This window comes from Nasonia vitripennis, chromosome 4 (genome assembly GCF_009193385.2).
Source record: "Nasonia vitripennis strain AsymCx chromosome 4, Nvit_psr_1.1, whole genome shotgun sequence".
NCBI classification, from domain to species: Eukaryota; Metazoa; Arthropoda; class Insecta; order Hymenoptera; family Pteromalidae; genus Nasonia; species Nasonia vitripennis.
In genome coordinates this window covers 14,909,866-14,926,418 of record NC_045760.1, presented here as the reverse complement: position 1 = coordinate 14,926,418, position 16,553 = coordinate 14,909,866, and the positions used below count along the sequence as shown (strand labels likewise).

Sequence of the window (16,553 nt, the reverse complement as noted above, 5' to 3'; positions counted from 1 at the left end):
TGGCTCCGCCGGTCGCAAGGGAAGCAGGTGGCGCTAGTTATGCTGTGTGTTATATATGTATATTTATTGCTCCTTTTTGTTTTGCGCGCGCGCTCCGTGTATTTACGTTCGTCCTATTGCGTATGTGTGCATGATATGGGATGAGATGATGGCTACCGGTTAAAATCTCCCTTCGTCGGGCGTTTGAATTTTTGCGAGTGACCCCGATGAACGCGAGGATGTAACGAGGTATCGGCTCGTTAATAAAGAGAGCAGATTGATAATATTGCGCCGACACGGTGGGTGAGACTCCAAAGCCGCTTTGGGTTCCTTCTTTGTATAGCTGCTGAACGGAGATATAGCCAAAATGCCGTGTGAAATGATAACTCTGCAACTGGGCCAATGCGGTAACCAAAGTAAGTTACTCTCTTTACTCGTTGAGAATCTTCTTTCACTTGATTTGATACTCTACATTTTATGCTTGTAGTTGGCTTTGAGTTCTGGAAGAGGCTCTGTGCAGAGCACGGGATAAGTCCTGAAGGAATATTAGAAGACTACGCTACGGAGGGCACTGACAGAAAGGATGTCTTTTTCTACCAATCGGACGATGAACATTACATTCCCAGAGCTGTGCTCTTGGATTTGGAACCCAGAGTTATACACACTATCATGAATTCTCCTTACTCTAAGGTTGTCAAAGATAGCTTGTATTTTATATTTGCAAAACAACTGTTATAATTTGTTTTCTTTCTTTAGTTATACAATCCTGAAAATATCTACCTGTCAAAACACGGTGGTGGTGCTGGAAACAATTGGGCTTCCGGTTATCATCAAGGTGAAAAGTTGCAAGAGGAAATCTTTGACATCCTTGATAGAGAGGCTGATGGAAGTGATAGTTTAGAGGTATATATAAAGTTGGTTGTTAACATTCATATAAGCCAATGTAAATTTCAATCTTTTTACTTTTAGGGATTTGTTTTGTGCCATTCAATTGCTGGAGGTACTGGTTCTGGCATGGGATCTTTTATGTTAGAATCTCTAGCGGACAGGTTTCCAAAAAAGTTAATTGAAACTTATAGTGTATTTCCAAATCAAGATGAAATAAGGTATAATATGCAATTTTTTTAACAAAGTTTTAAACTCACTTAATGTTTAGTATATTTTTAATGACAACCTTGGTTTCAGTGATGTTGTTGTGCAACCTTACAATTCTCTGTTAACTCTGAAGAGGTTAACGCAGTGTGCTGATTGTGTTGTAGTTCTAGATAATACTGCATTAAACAGAATAGCTTCTGATAGACTACACATTCAAAATCCTAGTTTTACTCAAATCAATAAACTAGTCTCTACAATTATGTCTGTCAGTACAACTACTCTTAGGTACGGCACTACTCAAATTTTATTTTACAAAAAGAAAATACGTTTTTACAGATTTGTATGCTTTAATTTTATGTTTATAGATATCCATCATACATGAATAACGACTTAGTTGGTTTAATTGCACCATTAATTCCCACACCAAGGTTACACTTTTTAATGACTGGTTATACCCCTCTGACAACAGATCAAGAGGTAGATTTTCAAACAAAAAGATAATAGTGCATTATTATTATTCTAATTACTAATTTAATTTTGTATTTTGGCTGGTAGGGTGCATCTGTTCGAAAAACTTCAGTATTGGACGTTATGCGTCGTTTATTGCAGCCAAAAAATATGATGGTTTCTACAGCGTTAGATAGAAATGCAGCTCATTGTTATATCTCTATTTTAAATATTATTCAAGTAAGTCTATGGCTTCAAGTCTAATAACTTCAATGTCTAAATTAACATTGGACCTTGAATTTTATCGTTGAATTTGTTTATTTAATAGGGTGAAGTAGACCCAACACAAGTTCATAAATCATTGCAAAGAATAAGAGAAAGAAAACTAGCCCAGTTTATCCCTTGGGGACCTGCTAGTATTCAAGTTGCACTGTCAAGGAAATCTCCTTATATTCAAAGTACTCATAGAGTATCAGGTCTTATGTTAGCCAACCATACAAACATTTCATCGGTTAGTAATCTTTAAAAACAACTTTATTTTCGGTAGAATGGTTCTGAACCATATTAAAATTTGAAATAATTTTATTTTTCAGCTGTTTGATCGCGCTTTACAACAGTACGACAAACTTCGAAAAAGAGAAGCTTTCTTGGAGCAATTCAGAAAAGAGAAAATGTTTGAAGACAATCTAGATGAACTGGACAACTCGCGAGAAGTCGTGGATTACTTAGTAAAAGAATATCAAGCTGCCACAAGATCAGATTATTTAACATGGAGTCCAAACAAAACGGACTAAAAATTTGTATTGAAATGCTGCAAAAGCAGTTAATTACTTTAAATCTTTATAGTTCTCATATTTTTCAATTTGGTCCATGACACTCCATTTGTTATATTATAACAAAAAAAAAATTCGCTTAATCGTCTTTTGTATAAAAAGGTAAAATTGCAATTAACAAAGTAGTTTAACTTTTTTCTAATAGTCTGTAGATAACTTAAATTCTTCATCACGTTTAAAAAAATAAAAGCTTCATTAATTTTTACTATGATTTTTATAAAATATAAAAAGTGTAAGATTATCTTTCATCAACAATTCTGACAAATTCTGGTGGTAAAGTGGCAATTGTTATGAATCCAGTATGACCTGGAGTAGATGATGGATGAGCCACTGTCATCAATTTAGCAGGAGGGTCCTCAAATTTCTTTACAGGTTCATCAGTCTGTGAGAAAATGATTCAAATTAATTTTTAACCTTCTCTATAAATAAAATTTTTAAATTGTAACAATTTGACGAAAAATATGGTCATACCTTAGTTTTAAAACTTGCTAAATCTAAAATGTTTAAATTCTTTTGTTGAACAGTCAACTCCCTTTGTAAACATTCGAAAGTTTCTATTCCTATGAATCCTGCTGATGACAATTTTGTGCACGTTCGTTGAACTTGTTCAATACATGGAGAAAAAGAACACAGTCTTCCACCTACAAGTATATTGTATGAATATAATTCTAAATTGTATTTGAGTTTTAAAAAGTTTTTGTTCATACCTTTCTTTTTCAATGATTTAACAGCAAAATCTATTGTCAACCATGGATGTGGCAAATCCAAGAAAACAGCATCAGCCTTGTGCTCAAGTTCATCTCCAAATCCTTCTGTGCAAACATCCCTATGCCTAACAGTAACAAATTCATCTATACCATGACTCTTGAATTCTTCTTGAGCCAATAAAACCCGCTGCTCATGAAAGTCAAACGTGTGCAAGTGACCATTTGGCCTGATAGTCCTTATTAGCGAGTGTGACAATGATCCACTTCCAGTTCCTTTTACAATATAAAGAGTTGAAACAACTTTTAGCACAGGCATAGCATACATACAAAATAAATTTATGATACAAATAAGCACCTGTTTCAATAACAATACTTCCAGGAGCTAAATCTAATAAATATATAATGAGACTGATGTCAGGTGTATAGATTATTTGAGTACGGTGAGGAAGAGTCAGTGTCCACAATTCTGGAGTTGGTTGCAAAACATAAGCCCATCCTTTCGAAAGATTAACTTTGGAGCCATATTTTGTTCCTACGAGGCTTATCACTTTTAAAGCTCCGTAAGTTGTTTGGAAGACGTTATCGACGAGTTCGCCCTTTTTGTTTTTAATTTTTTCTTTCACTTCTATTTGGTGCATGTTATTTGGATTTATATACAGTGTCACGACATCTCCTTTCTCGATGAATTCTTTGTTACTTTTGAAACTCATGTTTACACATATGCGTTTGTCAAATATTTACAAATAAAAAACTAATTGAAAAATAGTGAACAAATTGGTGCTCCGAATGCAAAATAGGAGTCGCATGCCGCACACCGCACACTGCAGTTGACACACGTGGATTTTCAACGTCCACTGTTGTCAAATTGAAAAACATAACCTATTTCAAATTTTAAATAAATTCAAGGTCTGTTGCAAATGTTCGGATTGATTTCTGTTAATCGATTTTAAAACTATAAAATCAATCATCCAATTTTTTTTTATATTCATAAAATGCATAAAAAACTGAGATATTTTTCTAAAAATTTAAGCGGCAACAGTGTTATGAATCTATACGCATGCGCACGACTTATAGCGCCATGTTTAAATATGTAAAGTAAAAGATCCTGTTCAGGTATACAAGCTATATTCAGAATGAGAAAAACGTTTTAATTGTAATACACCTAAATCATTCAAAGTTTATCTGTAAGTAAAATTTAGTCACATCAAATTTTTAAGCCTTTACTTTTGATTACATTCTACCCTTCAGTATAGTCTAGCAGACGAAGGCAGGCAGTGCAGTCGATCGTTAAAAGTCCGGCGCACGTGCTGTTGCATTTTCTCGAGGCAGCGGCGCTTCCAGGCTGTCAGTCAGTTGCGAGTCGCAGCCACGGGCAGGCCGAAATTACATAATGACTGTTGTCGCGGCGATGAGTCAGAGTTACGTCCTCTGATCTCCTGCTGCTCGCGTGTGTGCCTCTGGAAAGTCCCTGCTTTGTTTTCTGTACATATATAAGTAGAGGGAGATAGAAATTCGCGGATTGATTGATTCGGTGCGGGACATCGACGAAGGTGCTGTAGTCTTATATATTGGTAACAGTCGAGGCTCGTCTCTTTGCGGAGAAGGAGATATAAGAGTGTTAGTAGATCAACTGTCATAATAATACACTGTTTGCCATATGCATTTTTTCGTCCAGGATGCTTCTCGATCGCGTCAATAATAATTACATTGTACTTACATCGGGAGAAGAAAAAGGGCAAACGCTCGCGACTCTACGCTATTTTTAAACCGTACTACGACCCGACCATAATATACTATAGCGCGGGGGAGAAGGAAAAGTCGAATCCGACCGCGCGACCAGATTCGTGTGTTTGTCAATACTTCTCTCCCTTGTCTCTGCTGCGTCTCTCATTGTGTACGTGGTATAATTATTGCACATCATCGCTGTGCGCGTATACTCCTGTGACCGATTCGGCCTATAATTATACTATGTGCCGCGAAAAGAGTTTGTTGTAAGTATATTTTACGCCCCATATTCGGCGTTAGGTAATCGATGAAATTCGCCTTTCCGGACATATCGACTTTTCCTCTATCATCAACTACTCCTCTGTTAAGTAATAAAATAAAGACCAAATAAAGGGGATAATGACTATCAAGTGCTGCTTTTTCGAAAAAAATCCGGAACTCTACAGAAACCCGATCAGTGCCATGCGCTTTTCGCTGTGTGTTCTTTTTCGCATGTGTGCGCGAGTTACAGAGAAAAAAAAGGAGCCATGTCTCGCGAATAACGCCCATTCACGCTTACGGCATAAGTAGTCTGCGAGGCCTTGAGTCGCCTCGTCCGCATCGTGCGTTTCATAATTTCGCGTAATAATTTGTGCACTTCTCATTATCGGAATATCCACTGTTCCCTCTTTCCTTTTCGCAATTGATTCCTCTGCCGTTGCCCAAGGCCTCTCGAAAGAAAGACGTCGCGAGATAGCACTGTACTGCATGTCCTCCTATATACTCACTGCTCTAGATTTCCATTGTTAGGTATCTGTTCTCTGTGTAACAGTGGCTCCGAGAGTTGGCTTTGGAAACTATTTTTTAACAGAAGTCTGGCTACCGAGATATTTGATTTCACTCGGCTATGTTTTGCGCGCTTCGGTATTTATTGTTAGGATCATTGCTTGTTCCAAGATTAGTAGCTATTTTTTAAAGAATTGTGTTTCATTTGAATATTTTTAAACCCACCTAACTTTTTTTAGTTTTCAACTACTCCAAATAGAACAAATGTATTATAAAAATTTCATGTCAGAATAACTTTTGATTTCAGGAGGATACGGGAGAGTACCTAAATTTATACAAGAAGATTCTGCATGGCTATTTTACAAGTTGAAAGAATCATCAGCGCGTAGTATTGTTTATTGATATACAGGGAATTTATTTTTGGAATACTATTTCAGTCTAAGAGAAAGAGCTAGACCTCAACATCCACACACAAGAAATGCCTGCACCACCTCCACCACCTCCAAATTTGCCAGAGGCACCATCCTGCGATAAAACAGATAATGATGGTGATAGTCTTCCACCATGGGCAAAGATTACACTGACTTCGGCAGAAGCAGAAATAGAAAAATTAATAGCCAGAAATGAACTGAAAGATGCGGAGGTTACATATTTCTGTCAGGTGGAACCAATTCTTCAAGACGGACCTCAGTAAGTACAGTTTTTAATTATTTTACAACAGCTTCTATTCAATAAAGTTTAAATAAAATATGCTTATTACTTTTGATGATTAATAGATGTGGTTTGGTTGCACTTGCAATGGCCTCACAAGAATACACCAAGCCAGTCTCTGTGGGACAACTCTTAGCAGAGGCTAGAGTTCGTGGATTTACTCAGCACGGAGAAGTTTATAGCGTAGACTTTATGGGCACACTTGCAGCTGAACATTTGCCAGATCACAGGCCTGATATTCTTGTGGACTTGCAAACCTGTCCAGATACTCTAACTCATGCACTTGCACATGGTGCCATGATTTTGATCCCATACGATTCAGATTTTAATCATGCTCCATGCCTGAAACGTGGTCACAAATCGCATTGGGCATTACTCGTTGGCCTTATTTCTTCCAGGTAGATCAATCCTTTTTAAAGTTTTTACCATTCATGTTATGCTTTCCGATAAGAGTAAAATATTATATGAGCATCAAAACTCGTAGGATTAATTACCAAAGCAACGGTCATATTTATTTAATTTTACAGACAAGGCTATCACGTGCTGGCACGTCATGGCAAATCTCGACACTTGGCTTGCTGGCCATTGCGTGACCTCCTCGAGAGCAACGGTAACCTAGAGGAGGAAGGCACAGCTCGACATGCGGGTGGCTATGTCATACCAAAAGGCGGCGTGGGTGGTCAAAGAGGTCTTCGCGGTCGCGCCCTTGCTCTGCATCCGTACGTCTGAAAGATTGACTGCAGCAGGGCTGGACGTACGAGGTGATTGCGCATCATCGAGGATCTTCCATTGAGAACGATACACACCATAAATATTTACCGCTGTTCGAAAAATGGATATTTTTATTGGTGCTGTAAACTGTTATTAGGAGAATTGGTCTGATATTTATTTATATAGCTATTTATATATTTATAATTTATTTATTATATTTTATCGTCTAGTTTTGAAAAAGTCTTGGCAATTAAGCTTGGACGTATTTTAAAATTTTGGAACAAAGTCGATGAGGTACAGAGATTTATTCTGTTCATCTTTAAATCAAGTATTAATATGATATTATTTACTTACGTATTCATTACATCAATTGTATTTGATCAATTTATTTACTTCGCGATTTCGCATTTATATGTATGTAGCGTTTCAAACCAGTGTGCTTCGGAAATATGTAAGCCTCTGTCGTTTTCAATGGAACTCTCTAAATAGTTACGAGGGTAAGTATTAGGGCAATCGATATCACAGTGAAAGACGAAGGCTACTGATATTAGTCATTTGGTAGTCTCAGTTACTTGAATTTGATATTGTGAAAAAAAAAAATCAAATAACGATATAAAAAGCATACTTTGCGTCTTTATTTTCGTCGCAGTCTGCACATGTATATATATAACGAAAAAAATAAAAGACACTTTTGCGAAAACGCAAATCTATGCGAACTCTCGGCAGCTGCAATGTAAATAACCGTTGTACATTTTTTAATTGTTTCTTCTCCGCTGTCTCGCGGTTATTCACCGTAACATGAATTAATGATTTCCTAAATCGGTTCAATGTCTGTCACTGTGATACATGAAAGAAAAAGAAACAAAATAATATAACTAACTAAAGAATATATAATATTACTTGCGAAGCATCGTGGACGCGTTGACGCTTCGCCTTATCGATGAGACTAACGACAATTGCGCGCAACAACCGTATATAAACGGTAAGGATTAACAAAGACAGAGTTGAGTAATTAAACGTAGTAGCTAGGGATAATTAAAGAATTCGCGGTCGTTATACTCTTTTTCCTAAAGAAAAAATCAATTAAGCAGCATGTCAACGGAACACGTTTACCGTTACACGTATAGATAAAGCTATATTATTTATGTATTTTATTATGATTCTTTTGGTCATAATATCTTTTGTTATGTACGTTAAAGCGTTATTTTCTTTTCTCTTTTTGCCAGGTGCATATTATTTATCCGTGAGATAAGGTTGAAAAGGCTCAAAGTTTTATAAGAAAACAAATGTAGTTATTACCACAATTAGAAGGTATTCGAGATACGTTATTACCGTGAATTATTTACGATTTACATCACTGTGCGCTTTTAAATCTTATAATGATAAATAGATGCTGTTTTTTTAATAAAAAATCGTTGGTCCTAATAAACATCAAACTGCGCTTCATATGCGAATTGTTGATGCATACAGTTAAAAACGCGAGATTGTTTGAAATATCTGCTTCGAATTGTTAAAAGAATCTTGCATTTTTTATCTCGATTAGTTATTTTAATGATACGTAATGTATATTATATAGTCAAAGCATTGTCATTCATTTTTAAAATATTTACCAAACGGCTTTAACCAAATAAAATCGATGAAGAGACTTGAAAATTTATTGTAATTTATTAAGTGCCGTGAAATATGATCATTACAGAAATGAATGGCTCCAAAAAACTAAGTACGAACTTCGACCTTATTCATCGAACATTAAATAAATGTGGCTCTTAATATGGAAATTGTTATCATTTCTATAGACCTTCCTTATATATAAAATAATGCAGTTGGAGTGAAAGAGAGATTGGCTGGTCTAGGGATAAACAACGACAGTACTGGAAAAGGCGTTACACTTATATTTCAAGCTTACAAACATCAACAACATATTTATCATCTTCAATTCGATGGCTGTTCTCATACTGCAATTTAGAACGTTATACTATACTAATTGTCTACGATCTATTTATTACTCAACCGCATCTTACTTATTGTCTCGTGATCTAAACTCGGACGGGTCTACTAGTATTTAAAAAATGAATAAAAATCAAAAACTTGTGTCAAGATTAAATGAAGAAACAATAAACGAAAATAATGATTCGTCGTAAAATAATAACAAAAATTAATAATTTTAATCCATTCAACAATGTCAGTGTCATAAATTAATCATAAACTTTTAAATACTTCCATAAGTATGAAATCGAGATAATTAGACAATTTAACATACAATAAAAACAATGTGCCCAGGTTAGATCACGAGATACTGCCTACGTAATAATAATAATAATCTTTTTCTCCTCTTATATTAAAACATTATATTAGAAAGTATGTATCACATATAGGTATTTCATTACTTCTTACATCAATGATTAGAGAGTTCAATTAACCTTAGCTTACGAACTTCTGCCCTCCCGCAATTTCGCGCACTCACTATATCTCAGTTAAAGGTACATTCGAATTACGTATTTAGCAAGTCTAATTATTTTTAATTTAGACAAATTTTATGCAGCTTCCAGTTTCTGACGTTTTTTAAATTAAGAAAAACCAATTACTTTAATTGAATTCTCTTTTATCACCGAACGCCATACATTATTGTTGTTTTTTTTTAAATCGTATATATCGTATATACATGTTACATTTACAGTTGGACATCTTTGCGTAAGCACAATGAAGACGTCTAGGGTCCTATTACAAACGATCAAACATAGTATACGGTCTGCTAATTCCTGTTCGGTTTTTTCACTCTGCAGTGTTATTGTTACAAGCTTATTTTTATCGGTCAGTTTTTCTTTGAATGGTCTCTATTATTCGTTTAATACGTTTACATATTCGTTTCATTTAGTTTATTACTTGTCTATACGCACTTTTCTTTCGTAGGTTTCATTCAGTTTTCGCGATATTTCATAGAACTTTTGAAAGACAAGACGTCATTTGCAGTGACTAGAATGCGAAAGGAAGTTCTGACAATGCGTACATGAGGTGCTTTACGTTACATTCTCATTACAAACAGTATTTTTCTTTGTTCAAGAGACAATGCGTAAAGTAAACTTCCTTTTTTGCTTTGTATTAACGTAAAAATAAATATTTTGTATCTACAGTATTTCGTTAATCGTTTTATCCCGATTTTAAAACTTGAAATTAATTTTAGAAAAATCGATCCTCATTCTAATCTGAATATAGACCTAGAATCGTATATTCGAAGAATAAAACTAAATTGTTCTTAAGAAAAAAAAGCTTCATAATTTCATATATACGTAAATTTATTTCTTTAAAATCACAAGGTATTTAATTAATTATTGCCTTTAATGAGAAACAGATTTCAATTAAATTTGGATGAATCATAAAAAGAAGTTATTCACAATTGATCACAATCCTGCAAACATACAAACATATATAACAAATGATATACAATTCTTTCGGTTGCTGATTTAATTCGGTTAGCGAAGAAAAATGGCTAATATTATTGTTCTTTGACGCTTTTATTTGAATGCTCAAGCTATTCTAGAAAACCTACCACGAAACGAATGGTTTTTTCTCCTAACGAACAGTCGGAAAGACTATTAGAGCTATACATATGTATCGTACAGATACACAGGAGCACTTTTTTTATTTTCATTTGAACTTATTCGTTTTCCGGACACAAATATTTCTTGTTATTGCAGTGCCCAAGTGTAAAACGGAACAAGGAACTTTTACAGAACGGAGCACCGTCGTGTATGTTCACACATCGCTATCGCGATTGTTTTACCTTTGCGAATAAAAATACTGCTTACAATACCGTGAGGTTGAGGCTCAGATAAGCGAGTTTGGTTACTGAAGAATCGCTATCTTTCACACCGCATTTTTGTTAAAATTAATTTTTTTATATTCGTAGTAACTTGTTTAGAAGCAATTACAATTCTGATACTTTGTAAAACTGTGTGAATATGCTTTTTTAAATCTTCTCGCTCGACTGCAGTATATTGTTTACAAGCACGTAGCATATTTATATCATATTTGTCTTTATATTAAGAATTTACAAATGTAATTTTCATTATAACTAAAAAGCTTCATCTGATCTATCAATACATATCTGAAATGTTTTTTGCCGCCATGCAGTAGTCATTACGCAATGAATAATTTTAAGAAAATTACGGTGTATATACTACAAATATTTCTATATCAAGTAACCTCAGTAGCGTATTCCTGATTAGAAATTTAATTATTTATAAATTGTAATACACTGGGATAGACTTTGAAAATCTTGTGCAATGGAGTGCACATAAGTTTCATGCTCGTTTCTTTCTTGCGATCATTATACACTGTTGATAAACTTTGTGCTGAGCCATTTACGGAACAACTTAGAACTGAACAGATTTATCCTATTATTGAAATTCAACAAATTAAATGATCAAGTTTTTGTAGACTTTTGCATGACTTCTCAAGAAAATTTGTAAAGATTTATATGCACTTTACGTATCGTTTGCAATGTTATCAAAAGTATTTGTTATCATCAATTGATTCACTAAGCAAACAAATTACATTAAATATTGAAGAAAATCTGCTCTTACAAGTATGCGTTCACGTTTATTGGTGCAAGACAGCTGAGTATTATGTAAAAATACATGGCAGGTAGCGGCGCCTGGTTATAATGATCCAGTAACCCTAACACAGGAGAAAACAAAGTAAAAGTAATGCAGTCTTTCGACAAGCACAGTTCAAAGCGACAAGGTTATTGAGCTCAAAGTCTTAGTTAAAAAAGCAAACTTGTATCTACAACTATTACTTGTTTAAATCGTTATACATAGTATTTTAATTAATTCCTCTAATATCAATCCGTGACAAGTCAATTCTTTTGTGCATAACAAACGTAGAGAAAGGACTTCATTGTTTAAGAAAAATCGGGGACTAATGAAGTGATAATTGAGCCAAGGTTTTGAATAGTAAAATTGTATTAGCGGTTTGGCAAGAACTGTTGCTTCATTTTACAACATATTCTGAATCTATTGAATCTTTATCTAAAAAATTTTATTAAAAAATGAAGACACGCTGTGTCAATTTGGCATTAGGCAGTCGTTAATGACATCAGTCATTAGTTTCTTTTATTCGTAACTAAGAAATTTTTAAGAAAAAAGAATCACTGTATACGATGCCTTGCGCGCTATAGTACTTTGAATGTTCTGTACAAACATCATGGGTTTCAAGACTTTCCAATATTTATTTGCTATTAGAAAATTGAATGAAAAGAGATACGCACTAAGACGAAAAGGTTATAGAAATAACTCGGAACAGCATTATACTTAATTCTTACTTAAAATCTAATTTACTGTAAAGTCTCACAGATTTGTCGGAATAAATAATTGGCCTTCACACTTGCTGCTAAGGACACTAATGATTAATGGAAAAAAAATCAGAATCAAAAGTAAACGACAGGAAATAAGCAGGTCGTGTCTCGATCTTAGGCGATTCTCACGACCGAGGATAGTTCGTGTCCTTTCTTTTCTTCTTTTTTTTTACAGCACTCCAAATACATAATAAAAAAACTTGTAAGAAACTTTTGACACATTTAACGATGAAAAAAAAAATAAAGACTTCTCCAACATAAAAACGATTTTGCTTGCATTTTCAATTGGACTTTCTTCGCACGGATATACAATACTCATCGAGCTTTTTGAGAACAATATTATTTAATATTGCACGACTCCTAATATCTCTCTTTCCAACTTTTTAAAATGGAAATATACATAGATAATATACATATATATTTGAAATATACATTAGAAGATTCCTTATTGATTCTGCGCAGCGCAGTTTTTAGGAACATAACTTAACGATAATGACTGTACATTCAACCGCTTTCGATATGCAAATAGAACTTACTATTTACAGACGAGAACTATTTGTTTTTTGCTTCGTCTTATTCATCATAAATATCCTTATAAAAGTCGCCTAGGAAATTTCGCCTTTAAAAGAATCAAGTACACATCAGAAGTGGACATATCCATAACCAACAGAGTCAAGTATACAAAATTGGAGTTTGTTTCTTAAGAAATTACGCACGTTCTGCTTGAATATAAAATCACAATGCTCTTAAATATTTTTCATATCATTTGGGTATTTGAAGTACTCTTTCTATTTATCTTCGTACATAGAAAGATTTTTAGTACGCATTTTTTAAATTCATTAATTAAAAATTTCTGATGTGTAAAATTGATGCCATTCAAAATATTCGAATGCAGAATTCGTTACAACGTAATTGCCGAGTTCATGTTTGAAAATCATAGTAAAATACTTGAATGTTTTTTAGGACAGTTTAGATTCTTCTATATTTACTGTATCATAAGAATAATTCTCATTACACGTCCGTTGTATGTATTATCTAGACATATATTTTATCTGTATCTTAAAGCGTTAAGTTTTTCGTGTGTTTGAGCAGCAGTTTCTTTAAAACAACGATTCTACAGGAGCACTTCATCTACGTATTCGCAGTCTTTCCGCATTCTCTTCTCACAGTGCAACAATATTTTAATCACTCATAAAATTAAAAAAGATGTACATTAATACTGCTGTGCCCATCAGTTTGAAAATAATAATTACAGCTCACGAGAAACTGCCACTCAAACAACCGGAATCTTATTTACTTCAAATTGCCAAATCAACACGTCCACCAACGAGGAGCATATCTCGTCTATCATTACGTCGAGTCTTTCACATGTAGATCAAGAACTCGAAGGTTATCGGATATGTGTGTATACGTACACGCTGAAACAAGTGTACCCGCATAGTCTGGTCGCTATATTTTTCTTTCCTTTTTACGTTTCTCTCAAACGCCAGACACGACGACAACGACGACGACGGTGGCAAAAGGGATTCACGTGAGACTGGGCGACTGCTGCTGCGAGTTGTAGGCCAGCATCGCAATCGGGAAGTTCTTGATGTGCGTCTGCCACTGCGCCGACAGCTGGAAGAACTTGACGCCGTACCACTCCGTGCCGTCGATGCTCACTGCAGCGTGTTTTCAGAGACAACATTGATTTAGCGAAATGATATATAGCCCGAGCTCGGGTGCACACGTGGCCCTCTGCGTGCACGTGGAGGCTTCGATATCGAGCGATTCGGTCGAAAAATAGAAATTCTTGAAACTTTGCAAACATTCGGTTTTCATTTTTAGCGGTAAAAATCTCGCTTGCGGGACGTAAACGCGGAAAATGCTTTTCTCAATGCGAAAAAAATGTTTAAACACTCGAGAGAAAATGCTCCACATGCGCAGCGCGTAAAATCTCAAGCGAAGGTGTCGACTTTACCTCTCAGTGGAATGTTGTGAGTCTTGGCCGAGCATATTAGCCGTGTGACGCCGTCGACCTGCTGACTCTTTGGCTCGTTTTCTTTCTCCTTCTCCTTCTTCTTGCCAAGCCTCATTACTGAAAGAAAAACGCACAACGTTTATTGCAAGCGCGGAGAAAAATAGGCGAGCGGTGCGAGAAGTAAAATAAAATAAAAATACTGACTCTTCTGCTTCTTCTCCTTGGTCAAGTAGTTCATGTAGAGACTTTGTCCAGGTGGCTCGCCAAAGGCCGGCAGTCTCTGCACGTGCAGCACTCTGAAGGCCTGTCTCAGCGAGCTCTTGCCCTTCTCGCCGAGGGCGGGCTTGCCCCAGTAGTCTAGTTGGAGCTCGACGGGCTCCCAGCCGTCCCGAGGCTGGCCGACGTTGGGGCTGCTCGGCGGTGTGAGCCGACCGGGCGGCGGGCCCAGCGGCAGCGAAGCCGGCGGCAGCGACGGCGGCGAGCCCGACGTGGTGACGCCGCCCTCGTCGAGATCGACCGAGGCGGAGGCACTACTGTCGGGACAGCCGACGCGCACGTCGTTTATGAACGGCACGAAGATCTGACTGCTGTCGTCCGTTTCTCTGTCGCGCGAGAAAGGAAAGCCGTTAGTTAGTCAAGCTCAAGAATCATTTCGTTATACGCGTATCCTTCTGCCGATCCACAACTGACCTGTAGGTGACCATGGCCTCGGCGATGGGCAACTGCAGCGTCGTCCCGGACGACGCGAGGTACTCGACCACCCTTGCGGCGCTCTCGCTGGCGTTGGCTCCCTCGCGTTCGGCGAGCTCCCGCCACTCGTCGCCGAAGAGCAGGGCGTACCTCGCGTCGATCGAGGCCAGATACCTTGAGAGAGTGTTCGAGCCAAGGGGCACCACCAGGAAGCGCAGGTAGTGCATCCAGTCGGGCGGCCTGAAGCTCAGCAGGTCGACGTAGTGGCGCAGCACCGTGTTGATGAAGCTGTCGCCGCCGGCTATGACCACCTTGATGGGCGCCGGAGGCTTGGCCGAGCTGTTGCAGCTGCAATTCGTCAAATCGCTCATTAGCGTGCGCAGCCTTTGCTTTTGTCGAAACACGCTGATGTATGTACAGGTACTCACAACTTTTGTATCCGCGCGATGAGGCACGTGAAGGTCGCGCGCACGTCGGCGGGCGAGGCCGTGGTGAGGACGCGCAGATTGCGCTCCTGTAACCTGGCCGCCAGGACCGCGCCCCCGGGATCGGAGAGAGACACCAGGGCTACGGACTCCGGCAGGGAGTCGTCCGGCAGGACTCGGCTCAGCTGCTCCACCAACGCCTTCCTCGGCTGCAACAGAGAGATGAAGCGCGACGTTGAGCTTTCATCGTATGCGTAGCAAAAGTTTGCGGCAAAAGCAATACTCACCTCGGAGCTGTTGAGATCGCTGGCGGGCTTGAGGTCGACGCTGAGGCTGTGCTTCTTGGTCTTGTTGCTTCCGGGCGTGCCCCTGTCCCTGGCGAAGAGCCTGCTCTTCCTGTCTCCGGACTCGTTCTTCTCCTTGTGCTGCTGCTGCTCGCTGCTCGTCTTGGGCGGCGAGCCCGCGAGCGCGTTATTCGGCGCCGGATCGTTGGCCTCGTGGTCCGTCCAGTTCTCAGCGTGCGAGTCGCTGTCGGCGCGGCGCGAGCTGTCGTCGCTCTGTCGGTCCACGCCGCGCTCTGCAACAGCCCCCCAGGGTTCGCAAACAGATCACCACCGTTAGAATGCAGCTTGCATTTTCCGCCTTCTCTTTCGTTCTTGTCTCGTAGCTGTCTTTTTTCTCTACTCTCTTATGTGCCTCTTATGTGCGGCGCTTTTTTAGCGAGAGAAGTTCGCGAGGACGCACAGTGTGAGTGTTATACAGAGATACTCTATATAGAAAGAGATAGAAAGAAGCGCGGGATAGTTTGGTTTTTTGCTGGGAAAATTCCGTGCTCTCGGCTGCGAAAGCTCTGTGCTGCGAAAGCTCTGTGCTGAGTGTCTTGTGCGAGCTTGATTCAAAATTAAAGCCCTGAAGCGTGTACAGGCAGAGAGAGAGAGAGAGAGAGAGAGAGAGAGAGAGAGAGAGAGAGAGCACGATTTTCCACGATAAACCACTTCTATCCGGTCAGGAGGAGAGTGAGTTTGAACATTTTCAGGAGCCGTGTGTGTTATACAGTAGTCTATTATACGTGAATGAAACTTGAGTGGGCTGGAGTGTCTGAATGGAAAGAAATCTCATACTCTGTCTTACGACGTGAATGAAGAGTGA

The 16,553-nt window shown here is 37.9% G+C and overlaps 4 protein-coding genes across 8 annotated transcripts in view; 2 read left to right on the top strand and 2 right to left on the bottom strand.

Annotated features, from left to right (window-relative positions):
- The first annotated feature begins 64 nt into the window (after positions 1-64).
- On the top strand, positions 65-2,584 carry LOC100113760 (tubulin gamma-2 chain). Its single transcript, XM_008210185.4, has 9 exons — positions 65-395; positions 467-669; positions 736-882; positions 949-1,085; positions 1,165-1,359; positions 1,440-1,551; positions 1,630-1,761; positions 1,850-2,032; positions 2,115-2,584. The coding sequence occupies exons 1-9, from the start codon at positions 347-349 to the stop codon at positions 2,313-2,315; spliced, it is 1,359 nt and encodes a 452-aa protein (XP_008208407.1). The 5' UTR covers positions 65-346; the 3' UTR covers positions 2,316-2,584.
- Positions 2,037-4,328, bottom strand: LOC100115675 (tRNA (adenine(58)-N(1))-methyltransferase catalytic subunit TRMT61A). Its single transcript, XM_016987966.3, has 4 exons — positions 3,417-4,328; positions 3,062-3,334; positions 2,826-2,995; positions 2,037-2,736 (listed from the first exon to the last, which is right to left on the bottom strand). Exons 1-4 carry the CDS (start codon positions 3,769-3,771, stop codon positions 2,593-2,595), a joined length of 942 nt encoding a protein of 313 aa, XP_016843455.1. The 5' UTR covers positions 3,772-4,328; the 3' UTR covers positions 2,037-2,592.
- Positions 4,329-4,410: 82 nt separating this feature from the next.
- On the top strand, positions 4,411-8,751 carry LOC100115720 (UPF0692 protein CG33108). 4 transcript variants are annotated; one of them, XM_031929635.2, is made up of 4 exons: positions 4,411-4,678; positions 5,859-6,241; positions 6,328-6,660; positions 6,790-8,751. In XM_031929635.2, exons 2-4 carry the CDS (start codon positions 6,030-6,032, stop codon positions 6,989-6,991), a joined length of 747 nt encoding a protein of 248 aa, XP_031785495.1. In that variant the 5' UTR covers positions 4,411-4,678; positions 5,859-6,029; the 3' UTR covers positions 6,992-8,751. The 4 variants fall into 4 exon arrangements, with proteins under 4 accessions (XP_031785495.1, XP_003426891.1, XP_032455743.1 ...); XM_003426843.5 differs by lacking the exon at positions 4,411-4,678 and adding an exon at positions 4,869-5,052; XM_032599852.1 differs by lacking the exon at positions 4,411-4,678 and adding an exon at positions 5,354-5,407.
- A 94-nt stretch (positions 8,752-8,845) lies between these two features.
- The window catches only part of LOC100115759 (phosphofurin acidic cluster sorting protein 2), a 41,503-nt gene continuing 33,795 nt past the window's right edge, over positions 8,846-16,553 (bottom strand). For both annotated transcript variants that reach the window (XM_031929602.1, XM_031929603.1), the window contains 6 exons: positions 15,692-15,981; positions 15,408-15,613; positions 14,980-15,327; positions 14,494-14,891; positions 14,290-14,406; positions 8,846-13,990 (listed from right to left, as the gene is read on the bottom strand). In XM_031929602.1, coding sequence (XP_031785462.1) covers positions 13,857-13,990; positions 14,290-14,406; positions 14,494-14,891; positions 14,980-15,327; positions 15,408-15,613; positions 15,692-15,981 — 1,493 coding nt within the window. In that variant the 3' untranslated portion in view covers positions 8,846-13,856. The remainder of the gene's footprint in view (positions 13,991-14,289; positions 14,407-14,493; positions 14,892-14,979; positions 15,328-15,407; positions 15,614-15,691; positions 15,982-16,553) is intronic.

What these genes read in the sequence shown, in the direction of transcription:
- LOC100113760 (XM_008210185.4), top strand. Translation starts at nt 347, where the DNA reads ATGCCGTGTGAAATGATAACTCTGCAACTGGGCCAATGCGGTAACCAA. An exon ending in CCAAATCAAGATGAAATAAG is followed by an intron (nt 1,086 to 1,164) that starts GTATAATATGCA and finishes CCTTGGTTTCAG; the next exon opens with TGATGTTGTTGTGCAACCTT. An exon ending in GTCAGTACAACTACTCTTAG is followed by an intron (nt 1,360 to 1,439) that starts GTACGGCACTAC and finishes TTATGTTTATAG; the next exon opens with ATATCCATCATACATGAATA.
- LOC100115675 (XM_016987966.3), bottom strand. Translation starts at nt 3,771, where the DNA reads ATGAGTTTCAAAAGTAACAAAGAATTCATCGAGAAAGGAGATGTCGTG. An exon ending in AAGTATTGTTATTGAAACAG is followed by an intron (nt 3,335 to 3,416) that starts GTGCTTATTTGT and finishes ATATTGTAAAAG; the next exon opens with GAACTGGAAGTGGATCATTG. An exon ending in TAAATCATTGAAAAAGAAAG is followed by an intron (nt 2,996 to 3,061) that starts GTATGAACAAAA and finishes ATATACTTGTAG; the next exon opens with GTGGAAGACTGTGTTCTTTT.
- LOC100115720 (XM_031929635.2), top strand. Translation starts at nt 6,030, where the DNA reads ATGCCTGCACCACCTCCACCACCTCCAAATTTGCCAGAGGCACCATCC. An exon ending in ATTCTTCAAGACGGACCTCA is followed by an intron (nt 6,242 to 6,327) that starts GTAAGTACAGTT and finishes GATGATTAATAG; the next exon opens with ATGTGGTTTGGTTGCACTTG. An exon ending in GTTGGCCTTATTTCTTCCAG is followed by an intron (nt 6,661 to 6,789) that starts GTAGATCAATCC and finishes TTAATTTTACAG; the next exon opens with ACAAGGCTATCACGTGCTGG.